This window comes from Salvelinus alpinus, chromosome 21, assembly GCF_045679555.1.
Source record: "Salvelinus alpinus chromosome 21, SLU_Salpinus.1, whole genome shotgun sequence".
Lineage (NCBI taxonomy): Eukaryota > Metazoa > Chordata > Actinopteri > Salmoniformes > Salmonidae > Salvelinus > Salvelinus alpinus.
Genome location: NC_092106.1, coordinates 36,913,198 through 36,929,637, shown reverse-complemented (window position 1 = coordinate 36,929,637; position 16,440 = coordinate 36,913,198). Strand labels below are relative to the sequence as shown.

Genomic DNA, 16,440 nt, shown 5'->3' with positions numbered 1-16,440 from the left:
CAACTTTCATTCCTGTCAGAGAGGGAGAGAAAAGCAAGACAGCGAGAAAACAAAGGAGTGGAGCCTGTCAAACCATCTCTCATAAAAGTTGTACCGTACCTTTAGCTTCAGTGAGAAAAGCATTTTTCCACTCTAGACTCCAACTCTTTAGCTATTTTGTCCAAAACATGTTGTGTTGTTGTTGCTTTGTGGTATAGATGAGGCCTTTCTGGCACTACTGTCAGTGAGTACGTTTAGATGCACAGTAATTATTCAATATTAAACTGATGATTGCAGTAGGCAGATTGTGCAATAGTCATGTTAACACCTTACTCTGCTTATCCTAATCAGCGTAAGGTCAAAATCATGGCACTTGCAACGCCAGGGTGCTAGGTTCGGTTCCCACGTGGGACCAGTATGATTGAAAATGTATGCGTTCACTACTGTAAGTCGCTCTGGATAAGAGCGTCTGCTAAATGAATCAAATGTAAATGTAAGTGAGTTCGGAACAACTGAATGTATATGTCTTAGAAGTTGTTTTCACATGCCAACTTGTCCGAACTCAGAATCAAATATGCTTACCGAAAATAACATGGGCGCAGTCGTCTAAGGCACTGCATCGCAGTGCTAGCTGTGCCAATAGAGATCCTGGTTCGAGTCCAGGCTCTGTCGCAGCTGGCCTTTACCGGGAGACCCATGGGGCGGTGCACAATCTGCCAAGGGTCGTCCGGGTTAGGGCAGGGTTTGGCCACCAGGGACGTTCTTGTCCCATCGCGCACTAGCGACTCCTGTAGCAGGCCGGGCGCGATGCACGCTGACACGGTCGCCAGGTGTACGGCTGGCTTCCGGGTTAAGCGAGCAGTGTGTCAAGAAGCAGTGCGATCTTCATCAGATGACACTCATAGGACATCATGTTACACAACACATTTATGTTTTGTTTGATAATGTGCATATTTATAGCCACAAATCTCGGTTTACATTGGCGCCATGTTCAGAAATGCCTCCAAAATATCCGGAGAAATTGCAGAGAGCCACGTCAAATAACAGAAATACTCATCATAAACTTTGATGAAAGATACATGTTTTACATATAATTAAAGATACACTTGTTCTTAATGCAACCGCTGTGTCAGATTTCAAAAAAACTTTACGTAAAAAGCACACCATGCAATAATCTGAGACGGCGCTCAAAAATAACAAAATTTCTCCGCCATGTTGGAGTCAACAGAAATACGAAATTACATCATAAATATTCCCTTACCTTTGATCATCTTCATCAGAATGCACTCCCAGGAATCCTAGTTCCACAATAAATCGTTGTTTTGTTCGATAATGTCCATTATAAGGTAGTAGTTGTGGAATTGTTAGGTTAGATTACTCGTTGGTTACTCGTTGGTTATTACTGCATTGTCGGAACTAGAAGCACAAGCATTTCGCTACACTCGCATTAACATCTGCTAACCATGTGTATGTGACAAATAAAATTTGATTTGATTTTTACTTATGTCTAAGTAGCTACTTTTGCTAGCATGTTTAGTGCACATGTCCAAACGCTCGCACAGATGCAGGCGAACTCGGATGAAAACTTCAAAAAGTTATATAACAGGTCGAATAAACTGGTCAAACTAAGTAGAGAATCAATCTTCAGGATGTTGTTATCATATATATCCAAAAACGTTCCAACCGGAGCATTCCTTCATGTCTGTAGAAGTTATGGAACGCAAGGCGATATCATGAGGAAAGCGCATGACCAGGAACTGGAAATCTGCCAGACCACTAACTCATTCCCCTCTCATCCGGCCCCACAACACAGCATAAGCTTCATTCCACGTTCTACAGACTGTTGACATCTAGTGGAAGGCGTAGGAAGTCCATCCATTTTTTCTCAGGTTTTTGCCTGCCATATGAGTTCTGTTATACTCACAGACATCATTCAAACAGTTTTAGAAACTTCAGAGTGTTTTATATCCAATAGTAATAATACTATGCATATATTAGCATCTGGGACAGAGTAGGAGGCAGTTCACTATGGGCACGCAATTCATCCAAAAGTGAAAATGCTGCCCCCTATATCAAAGAAGTTAATCAGTCATTAATTAATTGTTATCTTCTATCAGTTTCATTCTGATTGTCACAAAATCCTTGGATATCTGCACGAACCATAGCATAAATGATGAATCAGCAATATACAAATTGGCTTAATTATTTATTTACCAACTAACTAAATAATCACATAGAATTACATAAACACACAAACAGAATAGCTTAAACATTGAGTACTACATAATGGAATGAAAAGTCCCTAGTGGACTAAACCAATATGACGACTTGTTACACAAAATGAAAAGGGAGGGTCATGTAAGAAAGAGCGGGAGAAAAGACAAAGGACTTCATTATCGTACACACAGCTGATAACTATGCTCATGGAAATGCTAATACTTTACACAAGATCGGCCGCTCATTCGAAAATAATTGCAATGTACATATTTACGAGTGTATGCCTTTTGTTGTCTCTCTGTTGAAATCACCGGTCCGTCTGCTGGAGAGTCAGTCGACAGAAAGTCTCTGGTGGTGTTCCCCAGACGTCATAATGTTTTTCGTGGTTGTAGCTTGTCTGCTCTTATAATGGTTATGTCAGGCGTACCAATGGTCTTTTGATAGGGAAATGTTCTTTGGAATGGATCTTTCAGAGTACCATTCAGTCGTTCGATAGGGAAATGTCTTTAGAATGGATCTTTCAAAGTACCATTCGGTCATTCGATAGGGAAATGTCTTTAGAATGGATCTTTCAGAGTACCATTCGGTCGTTCGATAGGGAAATGTCTTTAGAATGGATCTTTCAGAGTACCATTCGGTCGTTCGATAGGGAAATGTCTTTAGAATGGATCTTTCAGAGTACCATTCGGTCGTTCGATAGGGAAATGTTATTTTCTCGTCTTCGGTCGAGTTTCCTAGACTATTTTACATATACAGCTGCAGACTGTGAATGTGTGTCGTTAGTTTTGTAGATTTCTTAACCATTCATGAAGTGTGGACTGCGTCCTCACGTCTTCTGGTCTAATTTATATTTTGTCACGAGTGCTATTTAATGCCTGTGCTCATGTGGGCGTGATTAGGACTTCATATGAAAAACAATTCTCTCATTTAGAAGGCTAACATCACATTACATCTTCTCACAAATAGTTTCATATTTAATCATATCAGTTCCCCAACATTTGGATGTGAATCTGATCACTGGGATATGTACACATTCAGAGAAACAGTTGTGTTCTTATACTGTCCTTCATGGGATCCCAAAACACAACTGATCTGACATAATTGTCCTTTAAGTGCCCACGGATAACTCCAACCACTTGGATTACAGAAATATCGTTTCATTATTCAACCTTTTGATGTTACCGTTTTGGCGGGAGGAATCTCCTTGTAACAAAGAGGTTTCTTTCCCCTCAAACCTGTCAAACCCAAAGTTTCTACACGGTATTTACGACCGGTCATAAAACTGGTGGTGGTAGAGGGGGGGGGGGGGGGGGGGGGATCTGGCGCCTATAATCACCCAACAGGGCAAGTCATGACATTGGGGAGAAAAAGGGTGGTAGAACATTTATTTTGATTGGTGATTTTCTGCATTTATCAGAGTGCCATCAGCGAGCCTGATTTCAGATGTTTCCATGTCAACAGGATTATTAGGGAAATCGTTCTTCTATTATATTAATCTGATGATCCACAATAATCACATTATTGTGTGCATGTAACCATACTCGGTGGCACACAGACAAGCATCGTCTGCCTTTGGTGTTTCCAACAGCTGGCATTCTTTATTCCCACCCATGCTACTCTCTACTCAAACCTACGGTACTACTGTGCCCAATCAGTCCTTATGAAACGCTGCTCTCAATCGCTTCTCCTCCTCAGTCTTATCCCAACCACTTAAATTGTCTGTTTCATGTTAACATATTAATAATACACTGATAGTTCAATGGCTGTAGGGTCTTCTTTAATAATGCATGTGTATAATCAGTGGATATAGCTTAGTGTAAACAGTATATTAGTATGTTTTAGCAGCATTAGCGTACGTTCAGTGTATTCTAGCTTGTCTGTGCTGTCCTTGTGCTGCAGTGCTGTACTGCTGTATGTTGTTGGCAGGCCGGACACGCGTACCTGTCTAATGTATTCCCCAAGCTCTTCTGTCTCTCTTTCATTCTGTTTCTCTCTCAGGTTCTCTCTCCTCTCTCTCTCTCTGATGAATGGAGAGCTGTTCATGTCAACCTGTAGTGAACATTGTTGTCCTGTGAGGTGTTGGCCACCAGTTGCTTGTTCACCATATTCCCTCTGTCTCTACCTCTCTCTCACTGTGCTGAACAGAGCAGATTACATTCACTCACAGACGGGTCAACCGCCACAGGCTTGGAGTCCTTCATTTCTCCTTCTTACTCTCTTCTTCCCTTATGCTGTCATTTATGTTCCTTTCACACACCCCTGTTGTCTTTCTGAGCCACCTCCCTCCTCCCCCCTCTCCCTATCTCCCTCCCTCTCTCTCCCACTACTACCCCTCCACCACCCCTCTCTCTCTCCCTCTCTCTCTCTCTCTCTCTCTCTCTCTCTTTCTGTGTGTGTCTGTCTCTCTCTCTCTTTCTCTGTCTGTAATTCATTAGCATTTTTCTCCATATATCTACGGCACCTCCTCACTGTGTCATTTAGAAAATGACAGATGGACTTTTTAAATGAACCCAACAATAAGTACTTGGGAAATTAATTGTAGCTTTGTGTTGAATTGATGGCTGCTAGCGACGTCCTTTATCTCCCCCCCGAAAATGAATATAAATGTATTTTATGGACGGGACGGTGGATTTCATCTCTCATTGGTTAACTCATCCTCTGGCCCCTCCCCCTTTTGCATTTATCTACAAGAGGCTCTCCGTCATGGTGGAAGTAGGAGCAGAGACAGATTAATTAGCTGTCAGAAAACAGGAAAGAAGATACAAGGCAAAGCCATCCCCACTTTGGAAATATGACAATGTGTTCCAGTTGTCAGACAAACGCAGGAGAGAATGAGTGACTGTCAAAATTCATTTAGATGGGGAAAGAAACTGATGTGAATCTTAACAAATGTCGTATTTTTTTCTCTCTGTTGTGTGTGTGTTTACACGTGTAAATGGTTGTGTGTGTGTGTGTGTGTGTGTGTCTGTGTCTGTGTCTGTATGTGTTTTTTGTCTGTTCGTCTGTGTGTGCGTACTACGGTTGCGTGTGTGTGGATACGCAGGTCACGGTGTCGGACGGCGGTCCCAGCCCCAAACACTCCACGGTGTGGGTGATCGTCCACGTACTTGATGAGAATGACAACAAGCCCACGTTCCCAGAGAAGGTGTACCAGATCAAGCTACCAGAGCGGGACAGGAGGAAGAGAGGAGAGTCTATCTACAGGGCCTTTGCCTACGACAGGGATGAAGGGGTTAACGCTGACCTCTCCTACAGCATCGTCGATGGCAACGAGGACGGCAAGTTCTTCATCGACCCCAAGACGGCGGTGGTGTCGTCACGGAAGCAGTTCACTGCCGGGAGCTACGACATCCTCACTGTATGTGATCTTTGAACTCTCTAACCATTCTCCATTCTCTTTGTCTTGTTCTACCCTCTTTCTCTCTCCCACTCTCTCCCCCATCTCTCTCTTCTCTCTTTTATCTTGTTCTCTTCTATCTTTCACTTAGACAAATATAAAAAAACTTAAAATCTTCCTTTTTTTGAAGTAGGCAATATGAATGAAGAACTCTCAATGTATTTCATGATGTTTTCTGCTACACTACAGTATATCACTCTGTCTATAATGCGTCTGTGGCCCTTTGGCGTTCCTCTTGCCATTTTTCTAGATATTTCTCGCCACTTTCACCCTCTCTGTGACGAATGATAATTCATGTGAAAATCTATCACCTCCCCTCCATTTCTCTGATCCTTGTTCTCTCTTTCTGTCTGTAACGCTCTCTTTCTCCAACCCTTTTCCTCTTTCCCTCCTCCTTGTCTTCTTTCCTCCCCATCCCCAGATCAAAGCCACAGATAATGGCCGCCCCCAGAAGTGGTCGACGGCCCGCCTGCACATCGAGTGGATCCGTAAGCCCTCGGCCTCAGTGGCCCCCCTGCTGTTCGAAGAGCAGTACTACAACTTCACCGTCATGGAGAGTGACAAGGTGGCCGAGATAGTGGGTGTGGTCTCCATGCAACAGAGCTCCAACCCCCTCTGGTTTGACATCACAGGTAAGGCACTGCCCAGAGGCGGGGGCTGGTGGAGGGTTTGTTAGGGGGAGCGATGTATCTGATTGGCTAAGGTGGCTGTCAGTCAGGTAGGTTATGTACCATTATTGGTGCATGGTGTTTGGGCTGACGGTTTGGTTTGGTTTGATGTGCGTGTTTGTGCGTGAGGCCCAGCTCAGGTACTGTGACCTCACTGCATGTTCTGTTGCCAGCGTGTCTCTCTCTCTCCTCTGCCATCCCACGGTCACCATGGCGATTTGAGCACACACCACCAGATGTAAAGGTCTGTATGTCAGTGGAGAAGCAATTGAGATGTCTCGAAGTCCCTGCCAGATATTCTGGGAACTTTAATGGAGAGAAATGCAATGTGCTTAAAGGGGTTCATTCACTCTCTTTGGAAGATTGACAACATTGACAAACTTACATTTTGAAATGAACTACCCCTTTAAAGTGCTTAAATATTCATGCTGTTTTTTTACAATAAGGATAAAGCTTATTATACCAACTACAGCTGCTAAGAAATATGTCTTTGACATGCTTTTTTCAGACACAATTTACTGTCTTATTCTCATGGTAAAGAATGTTGTGTAAGATCAGTGGAATGCCCCTTTAAGAGGCTTGAAATGCCAAGGACATGCCACACTTACAAGTATTTAATTAATTTGAAACCTTTTTGATCTTTTGAAGTCCAATTTTATCCACATAAAATGCTCAACAAGATTATGTAATATCTAGTTTACGTATCTTCATTTTTCTGCCAACGAACAGCAACATTTGTCAAATCCATATCGTTTCCTGAATCAATTATTGTCAAAGCCAGTCAGTTTTAATCTTGCTTTAATTATTTTAATTAATTTAATCAATATTGCAAAATCCATTTAGTTTTATTAGAATATAAGTTTTGTTAGAATTAATATGATTATGCCCATAATAACCCTTTCTATGAATTGATTATGGTCCATCTATATAACTATTTTTTACATAATGTAATATAATATTTATGAAGCTGATAGTTCTCTAGCTGAACTGTACTGTGGGTAGGTGACAAGTGGATTGACTACACAGCCAGGACCGCGTTTCCAGGAATGCTCCATGATCCATCTCTCTTTTGTTGTCACTGAGCAGTGGCGGTCAGTGTGTGTTCCAGTTGGAGATACCTTCTGGCTTGTTCTTCCAGCTCAAGGCTCTCTCTGACTATGGCTGCTCTCTCTGGCCTACTACTCTACTCTCCTGTACGCCCCTCTCCTCCTCTCTTCTCTGCTCAATGCCTCACTCGTTTTCTCCTCTGGGATCACATCTCTCTCTCCTCTCTCTCCCTCCTCGTAATTCTTCCTCCATTTGCACCCTATCTCCCTGTTCTTCCTTCCTTACCTTCTCTTTCCTCCTCCTCCCCCTCCCCTCTTACCCTTACCCTTCCTCACCCTCTCTCTTTCCCTCTCCTCCCCCTTTCTGTCTCTCCTCCTCTCCAATTCCCCTTCACCCCATCTCTCTCCTTTCCTTTCTCCCTGTCTCACCCTTTCTCTCCTCTTCTCTCCCTCCCTTTTCTCTCCTCTCTCAATGCTTCGTGTCTGGAAGGTCCCAGGCCTTTCCGGGAGATGTTCTATATACTGCAGACCGCTTGTGGCAGGAACTGTTCCACAGAAGGTATCTCAGTTTGACTCCGATCTGCTTTTTTCTGCTTCCTTTTCCTTTCCTTCCTCTTTTATTTTACCCATCATTCACCTGTGCTTTCCCCATAATTCACTATGTGCCCAGTGCTGCTCACGCCTTCTTCTGATTGGTTGGTTGGAGACAAAGGGGGCTGGGCAGGTGAAAGGTGTTTTCCCTTCACAGAAGTTTGTGTTTTGTGTGTGTGTGCATGTGTGTGTTTGTGTTTTTACAAATTGTTTAAAATGTACATCCCACACAGAAGCTCATTAGAGAGTGTGTTGGTGTGTCTGTGTGTGCTTCCCACATGTATAATGTGCATTGTAACCCTTTCTTCCAAGGTTAACATAAGTGATTCGTTTTGGAGAAATTCCTTGCTGTACTAAATTGTCTATCAGACCCTGTGATCTCCCTTTATAGCGAAGCCCATAACTGCTGCCATGGCAATGACCCCTGAGCGACCCTGGTGACAGCTTTGTCTAATGGCCTACTAACGCATCAGTGTTTGGGGAAACATCATGCCCACCACCCCTGAGCTGTGAGCAGCACACACTACACACTCACAGAGGCGGAAACACACACACACAGAGACACACATGCAGGAACATGCAGACACACAACCATGGACACACATAAACGCTTACCCACACATAAAATACGCACACTATTTTGCACTCACACACACACACGTTCAGACACACACACACACACACTACATTATTACACACACCTCCCACTGACGACCCAATTAAGCGGATGGCTGATTAGTGGGAGGTGTGGGAGTTGTGGGTCAAGGGTGAGCTCATGGTCACTTTGCCCCTGGTTAGAGAGAGTCCCTCACTGTAACGGTCTGATGCTCTGCCACAGGCACCTCTCCAACCAGAGGAACCAACAGGGAGAGGATGGAGGGAGAGGAGAGTGGTAGGGATGGAGAGAGATAAGGAGGGGGATAAAGATAGAGAGAGGGAAAGAAAGAGAGGGCTAGAGGGAAAATAGGTGGAAAGTAGAGGAGAAAGAGGAGAGACTTATGATAGATAAAAGGAGCAGAGGTCAGATGAGGAAGAGAGAAGAAGAGCAGCTTCAGTGATTAAAGGAAAGATGAAATGGAGGGCAGAGAACAGTAGAAGGGGGCTTAGTGAAAGGTAGAGAGAGAGAGGGAAAATATAGGTGGTGCAGCCTTAGGGATGGAGGGATTATTGATGGAGTGAGGTGCCCAGTTGTGTGTGTGTGTGTGTGTGTGTGTGTGTGTGTGTGTGTGTGTGTGTGTGTGTGTGTGTGTGTGTGTGTGTGTGTGTGTGTGTGTGTGTGTGTGTGTGTGTGTGTGTGTGTGTGTGTGTGTGTGTGTGTGTGTGTGTGTGTGTGTGTGTGTGTGTGTGTGTGCTCAGGGGCCAGGTGAGAGAAGAGGAGCTAAACACTGTGATTCATTTACGGGGCCAGACCCCCACATCCCAGGCCATTATTCACCAGAACACCACGCACACACACTCTCCAAACACATACCAGATACATACACACAAACATGTACAACTGCTTCTGAATTCCCCACACACACACACAGACAGACAAACACACAGTTCATTTTGCACCTGCACACACACTAATCCACTGCTAAACGTATTACTGTCCAGAAGGTATAATACAACCATTTGACTATTATTTAGCTGCTAGTCAACCTCCTAAACACACACATCCAAACGGATGCCGTTTTAACCACTCAACGTTTGCCATGTCAACCACCCAGCCACCACATCCTATAAACACATCATGAAGTTGTCCTCTTATAGACGAGCCACCACAACCCTACGCTATATTCTGAGCAGCTGGGTTCTATACATCAAGTCAATCTAGACAGCTGGATTCTATATATCAAGTCAATCCAGACAGCTGGGTTCTATATGTCAAGTCAATCTAGACAGCTGAGTTCTATATATCAAGTCAATCCAGACAGCTGGGTTCTATATGTCAAGTCAATCCAGACAGATGGGTTCTATATATCAAGTCAATCTAGACAGCTGAGTTTATATATCAAGTCAATCTAGACAGCTGGGTTCTATACATCAAGTCAATCTAGACAGCTGGGTTCTATATGTCAAGTCAATCTAGACAGATGGGTTCTATACATCAAGTCAATCTAGACAGCTGGGTTCTATATATCAAGTCAATCCAGACAGCTGGGTTCTATATGTCAAGTCAATCTAGACAGCTGAGTTCTATATATCAAGTCAATCCAGACAGCTGGGTTCTATATGTCAAGTCAATCTAGACAGCTGAGTTCTATATGTCAAGTCAATCCAGACAGCTGGGTTCTATATATCAAGTCAATCCAGACAGCTGGGTTCTATATGTCAAGTCAATCCAGACAGCTGGGTTCTATATATCAAGTCAATCCAGACAGCTGGGTTCTATATGTCAAGTCAATCCAGACAGCTGGGTTCTATATGTCAAGTCAATCCAGACAGCTGGGTTCTATATATCAAGTCAATCCATACAAAGCATGAACGTGAAAATGATGCCAATTCAGTTTGATCCTGTGTCCCCTGTCCAGCCTAAACCAATCAATCTCAGAAATCCCAGACTCTCCACTTAGGCTACACAATCGATCCCAGAACCTCCCCACTCTCTCAACCACACACTATATCCTAGCCATTTTCTCAACCGATTGAAGCTAGTTAACGAAGGCGTTGTTGTACTCATTAACTCATTTTCAAACAGCTTGACGCTTGTCCTCATTTCCCTCTTCTTTTGTTCATTTGCTTTGTTTTATCTGTTTACGACAAACGCTAACTTCGTCCCCCCCTCCTTCGTTGAAAGGAAGATAAATATGCCTCTTTATCGGTTGTGCTGCCTGCCAGAGTGTTTTTAAGCACTGGAGCGGCTTCCCTTACTAATCTGAATGGAGAGACTGAGGGAAGCAATTTTAGCATTCAACAGAGGGTTTAATAACAGCCTTGTTGCGGAGGATTCGGTTTCCCCTCTATAATTTGGTGGAAAGGAACTGTTCTTTTTCCGTCTGCCCGGTTGCTGCCTTGCCAAACCTCAGTTCCTCCTTTCCCGAAATAGAGCGTTTGGTTGGTTGGGTCATATAGGATGGCTCCAGACAGACAGACAGACAGACAGACAGACAGACAGACAGACAGACAGACTCAGCCTTCTGAAGCCTCCATGGTTGGATTTTAATACTCTTGAATGGCTTATTTTTCTTAATACTGTACACTTTCCTTTATTTTCATGTACACTATATATAGACAAAAGTATGTGGACACCCATTCAAATTAGTGGATTCGGCTATTTCAGCCACACTCGTAGCTGACAGGTGTATAAATCGAGCGCACAGCCATGCAATCTCCATAAACAAACATTTGCAGTAGAATGGCCTTACTGAAGAGTTCAGTGACCTTCAACGTGGCACAGTCATAGGATGCCACCTTTCCAACAAGGCAGTTCGTCAAATTTCTGCCCTGCTAGAGCTGACCTGGTCAACTGTAAGTGCTATTATTGTGAAGTGGAAATGTCTAGGAGCATCAACGGCTCAGCCACGAAATGGTAGACCACACCAGCTCACAGAATGGGACCGCCGAGTGCTGATGCACGTAGCGAGTAAAAATTGTCTGTTCTCGGTTGCAATACTGTCTCCCGAGTTCCAAAGGGCCTCTGGAAGCAACGTCAGAACAAGAACTGTTCGTCGGGAGCTTCATGAAATAGGTTTCCATGGCCGAGCAGCCATGGAGCCTAAGATCACCATGCGAATGCCAAGCGTCGGCTGGAGGGGTGTATAACTCGCAGCCATTGGACTCTGGAGCAGTGGAAACGCTTTCTCTGGAGTGATGAATCACGCTTCACCATCTGGCAGTCCGACAGACAAATCTGGGTTTGGCGGATGCCAGGACAATACTACCTGCCCTAATGCATAGTGCCAACTGTAAAGTTTGGTGCAGGAGGAATAATGGGCTATTTTTCATGGTTTGGGCTAGGCCCCTTAGTTCCAGTGATGGGAAATCTTAACACTACAGCATAAAATGACATTCTAGACGATTTTGTATATCCAACTTTGTGGCAACAGTTTGGGGAAGACCCTTTCCTGTTTCAGCATAGCAATGCCCCCGTGCACAAAGCGAGGTCCATACAGAAATGATTGGTCGAGATCGGTGTGGAAGAACTTGACTGGCCTGCACAGAGCCCTGACCTCAACCCCATCAAACACCATTGGGATGAATTGGAACACAGACTGCGAGCCAGGCGTAATCGCCCAACATCAGTGCCCAATCTCACTAATGCTCTTGTGGCTGAATTGAAGCAAGACTCAGCAACAATGTTCCAACATCTAGTGGAAAGCCTTCCCAGAAGAGGGGAGGCTGTTATAGCAGCAAAGGGGCGATCAACTCCGTATTAATGCCCATGATTTTGGAATGTGATGTATCACGAGCAGGTGTCCACATACTTTTAGTCATGTAGTGTATATTGCACTCCTCTAATGAGTGTAAAATCATCTGGTACGGATATGATGCTAATCAGCATACTGAACCGTAAAAGCACTAGATTACTGTTAGCGGAAGTGAAGGGAAAGAGACAGGGAGTGTGGCTGTTTTTCGTGTCTTCCTTCTGCACATATTTTGAGGAAAGCTATTAGGACCACATCACTGGAGTTATAATGATTTAAGAGATAGATGATAGAGAGCTGGAAGTGTTTATCGTAACCCAATCAAAAATTGGACACACACATCTATGGTTGAGTGGTGGAGCGTTATAGCCTTAGTTGGTGCTGGGCTGAGGTCATATCTGTATTAAACAGAGACGCCGGGGAGGAATCCCTTTGAGTCTGCACCTCGAGTACACTCACACATACGCTAGTGCGCGCACTCACACACAACCACACACACACAATCTCATTCATTCACACATGCTCATTCATATAGTATACACACAGGCATGCAGACACACACAGACACACATACACACACACACACACATACCACACGGATACACACTCAAACACTCACTTAAAAATGACATTCCCACAATCTGAGCTGTGAGTTGGTATCCACGTGAGGCCAAAATGTACATTTAAATCAATTAGGTACCAAAGATGAGGCTGTGGTTTAATTACAGCCGGTCTTAGTGGTCTCATTTCAGACTCGGGCCCGTTCACGGCTGGAGCTCCATTGACACAGGCTCTGTTAATTCAGTCTTTCAGGGCTGTGTTAATTCAGTCTTTCAGGGCTCTGTTAATTCAGTCTTTCAGGGCTCTGTTAATTCAGTCTGTGGGCTCTGTTAATTTAGTCTTTCAGGGCTCTGTTAATTCAGTCTTTGAGGGCTCTGTTAATTTAATCTTTCAGGGCTCTGTTAATTCAGTCTTTCAGGGCTCTGTTAATTCAGTCTTTCAGGGCTCTGTTAATTCAGTCTTTCAGGGCTCTCTTGTTTACTGGCTCTCTGTCTCTTAATTGTTATTTGCAGGAAGAGGAGGAAATACTTCAGTCTGTCACAGTCCTGTTGGGTCTCTGTGAACCTAGTAATTACTCACAGATTGGTTGGAAGATACACACACACACACACACACTTGTATTTGTGATCTGAGTAATTGTGCATGCCCGCTCCCTGTTAGATTATTTGTGTATGCTTTTGTGTGTAATGTTGTATTTGTGTGTAATGTTGTATTTGTGTGTGTTTGTGTCTATTTATGTATTCCCTGGCAGAGAGCCAGGAATCGTTCAGGTCATACACTCCCCACAGTACTGTCACACCCACAATTCAGTGTGCTTCCCTGTTTTTCACTATCACAGACCCATACACCTTATTAAAATGTAGGTTTGTGTGTGTGAGGTAGAGAGAGAAGAAGAGTGTGTGAGTGATTGAGTGAGAATGTTTGTGAAAGAGAAAAGAGAGCGAGAGATGAATAAACCAGTCCCCCCCTCTGTCTCTAACCCTCTCTGCTCTCTATCCCCCCCTCCTGGCCAGGCGGTAACACTGACAGCCTGTTTGACATAGAAAAGGGTGTGGGCACCATCATCATCGCTAAGCCACTGGATGCTGAGCAGCGCTCCTTCTACAACATGACTGTGGAGGTGACGGACGGGACCAACTCTGCAGCCACACAGGTAGCTGATGACACAACATGTCATATCCCTATTTATTTATTCTCAGAAAGAGACAAATCTACGACCTGTATGTGTTGATTTTGGCGTGCGTAAGTTAACGTGGCACTGTTAGTATTGTGTTCTGTACCACCTGTACATCTGAACACTCATAAATGCACCCTCACACACACCCTCAAAAAGTACATGATAAACCACATGCATGCTACCAATGTTTACTTTTGTAACCACAGACACAGACCTCGCCTTCATGGACAGACGCTACACTCTAATTTTGCCCAAGGACATTATGTTTTTAACTTTTTTCATCAGCCATTTTGAAAAACGTCTTTAGATGGTGTGAATGATGGCGTCTGGCGTGTCAAGGACCTATTAGAGTGATCAGAACACGGCGAATGGTGATAACTAGCAGTGTAATTGTCTCTCTGACCCCTGCGTCTAATTCCTCTGTTTGTACAGAGGACAATAGCCTCCCCTGTCCTGTTCTGCCATGTCCTGTCCTCTTCTGTTCCTTCGCACTGTTCAGGCTGTGATTGAACGTTCCAAACCAGATTGTTAGTGTGTAAACTGAGCTAGTGTGAAGATTCTTTATCAGTCTCTGAGTTAGGAGTGCCATGTTCTATAGTGGGTTGGACATTATACAATATGATGATAGAGAAGTATCCCATTTTAAATTGATAAGAAATATACCGGTATATCTTATTACCCTTTCCTCTGTTAGAGGTCCTGTCACCTACAATGTGTGTTCATTGTGTGTTAAATGTAGAAGTTGAATGTGGCAGAACAGGACACACACAGTAGAATGGATTAGCATTTTTATAGAGCGGAAGGGATTGCGCTGACATACAGAATGTGCTTGCAAGACACCTTATAATTTCCCTGTGACAGTCCGTACAATGCGTATGTCATTCTACCTGCTCCATCCGTTGTCATTTTCAGGGCCAGTGCTTTTCAATAGTCAGACATTAGGCCTGCGAAACGGACACATTAACACATATCATTTTTACTCATAGGTCTGTCATGTTCCTATGGTGCATGGCATTGTTTCTGTAAAGCGTTCTGCGACTAGGTGACAGGGAAACTGGTTCCCTGGTGAAAAGGATAGTGTGCTGATACTGATTAATATGAACACATTCACACATGTACTGTAGGTTTGGTTGACTTTTTCAGTTTCTCACATTATTTCCACCCTCCCCCTCCCTCCGTCTTTCATCCCTCTCTCCCTCTGTTCGTTCCGAATGATAGCTGGAAGGAAATGCAACTGAGCTTCACTGCTGTGTGCCCTGACAGGGAGAGCCAACCCACTGGGTACAGAAGTCAATTCAACATCTTTTCCACGTTGGTTCAACGTCATTTCATTAAAATGACAACGTTGATTCAACCAGCGTGTGCCCAGTGAGAATCCTCATTAAGTACAGAGGTCTAATTGCTAGCTAGGGCACAGGAAGCTATACACATCCTCTTTCAGCTACTCTACTCTCTATTCATTCTGGGTAACTCCTTCTGTCTCAGTTGGTCCATTAGGCCAATGTTGCACCCTGCGTGAAGGTACCTGTTCACAATGTCCAAACCCCCTTGCTATTCGTTCCAACACACACACACACACACATTGTTAAACAACTCTCCTTCTCCACCTACCAACACACACACACACACACACACACACACACACACACATACAGTCCCTACACACCCCTGCACGATAGTCTTGTGTAGCTCAGTTGGTAGAGCATGGTGCTTGCAGTGCCAGCGTTGTGGGTTTGATTCCCATGGGGGACCAATATGAAAAATGTATTAAAATGTATCCACTCACTACATCAAATTTTATTGGTCACCTACACATATTTCGCAGATGTTATTGCGTGTAGCGAAATGCTCGCTCTGGATAAGAGCGTCTGCTAAATTACAAAAAAAATCAAAATGCAAGATGTGCTGACTAAATCCCTATAGGTGTACGCACATATCCTCCGTGCCCACACACACACCTGTAAGACGTGCTGACAGTAGAGCCAGTCATGAGAGGCTGGGCTGAGTTCCCTTCTTCAACATCACAGATGGAGCGTCAGCGTGATGCCCAATGGGGGAAATCTCCACTGTTCACCGGCAGGAAGACAGCTGCTGCTTCTGTCTTATATTTAGCCTTCTCTGCCGCTCTTCTTACGCAGCACAACAGCCTTTGTCACCGGCGGTGGGAATCTGCTGTTCTTGATTCACAAGGTTTCCATGAGTCATCAACCGTCAACACAGTACATGACACGCAACGCAACAAGCACGTCAGCAAACATGGCGTACATAAATACATTCTTGTGAATTTGAATTTGCTATTCATTGTAAATGTTTATAGGCCTATGTAGCCAAATTGCATCTATGATCGTATGCTATCCTTCATGGTTTTTATATGTTCTATTTATATCTATAAATTAACCAATGATATCAAGCCACACCCAGCCATGATTGCAGACACCTGTGTGTCCTTTGAAAT

At 44.0% G+C, this 16,440-nt stretch overlaps 1 protein-coding gene across 5 annotated transcripts in view; it reads left to right on the top strand.

The window, feature by feature from the left end:
* LOC139548310 (protocadherin Fat 3-like) overlaps positions 1-16,440 on the top strand; it is a 333,023-nt gene that overhangs the window by 256,941 nt on the left and 59,642 nt on the right. For 3 of the 5 annotated variants that reach the window (XM_071357914.1, XM_071357912.1, XM_071357911.1), the window contains exons 5-8: positions 5,240-5,554; positions 6,015-6,225; positions 7,798-7,866; positions 13,822-13,961. In XM_071357914.1, the coding sequence (XP_071214015.1) occupies positions 5,240-5,554; positions 6,015-6,225; positions 7,798-7,866; positions 13,822-13,961 (735 nt within the window). The remainder of the gene's footprint in view (positions 1-5,239; positions 5,555-6,014; positions 6,226-7,797; positions 7,867-13,821; positions 13,962-16,440) is intronic. The other 2 variants (XM_071357916.1, XM_071357913.1) reach the window with 1 other exon arrangement.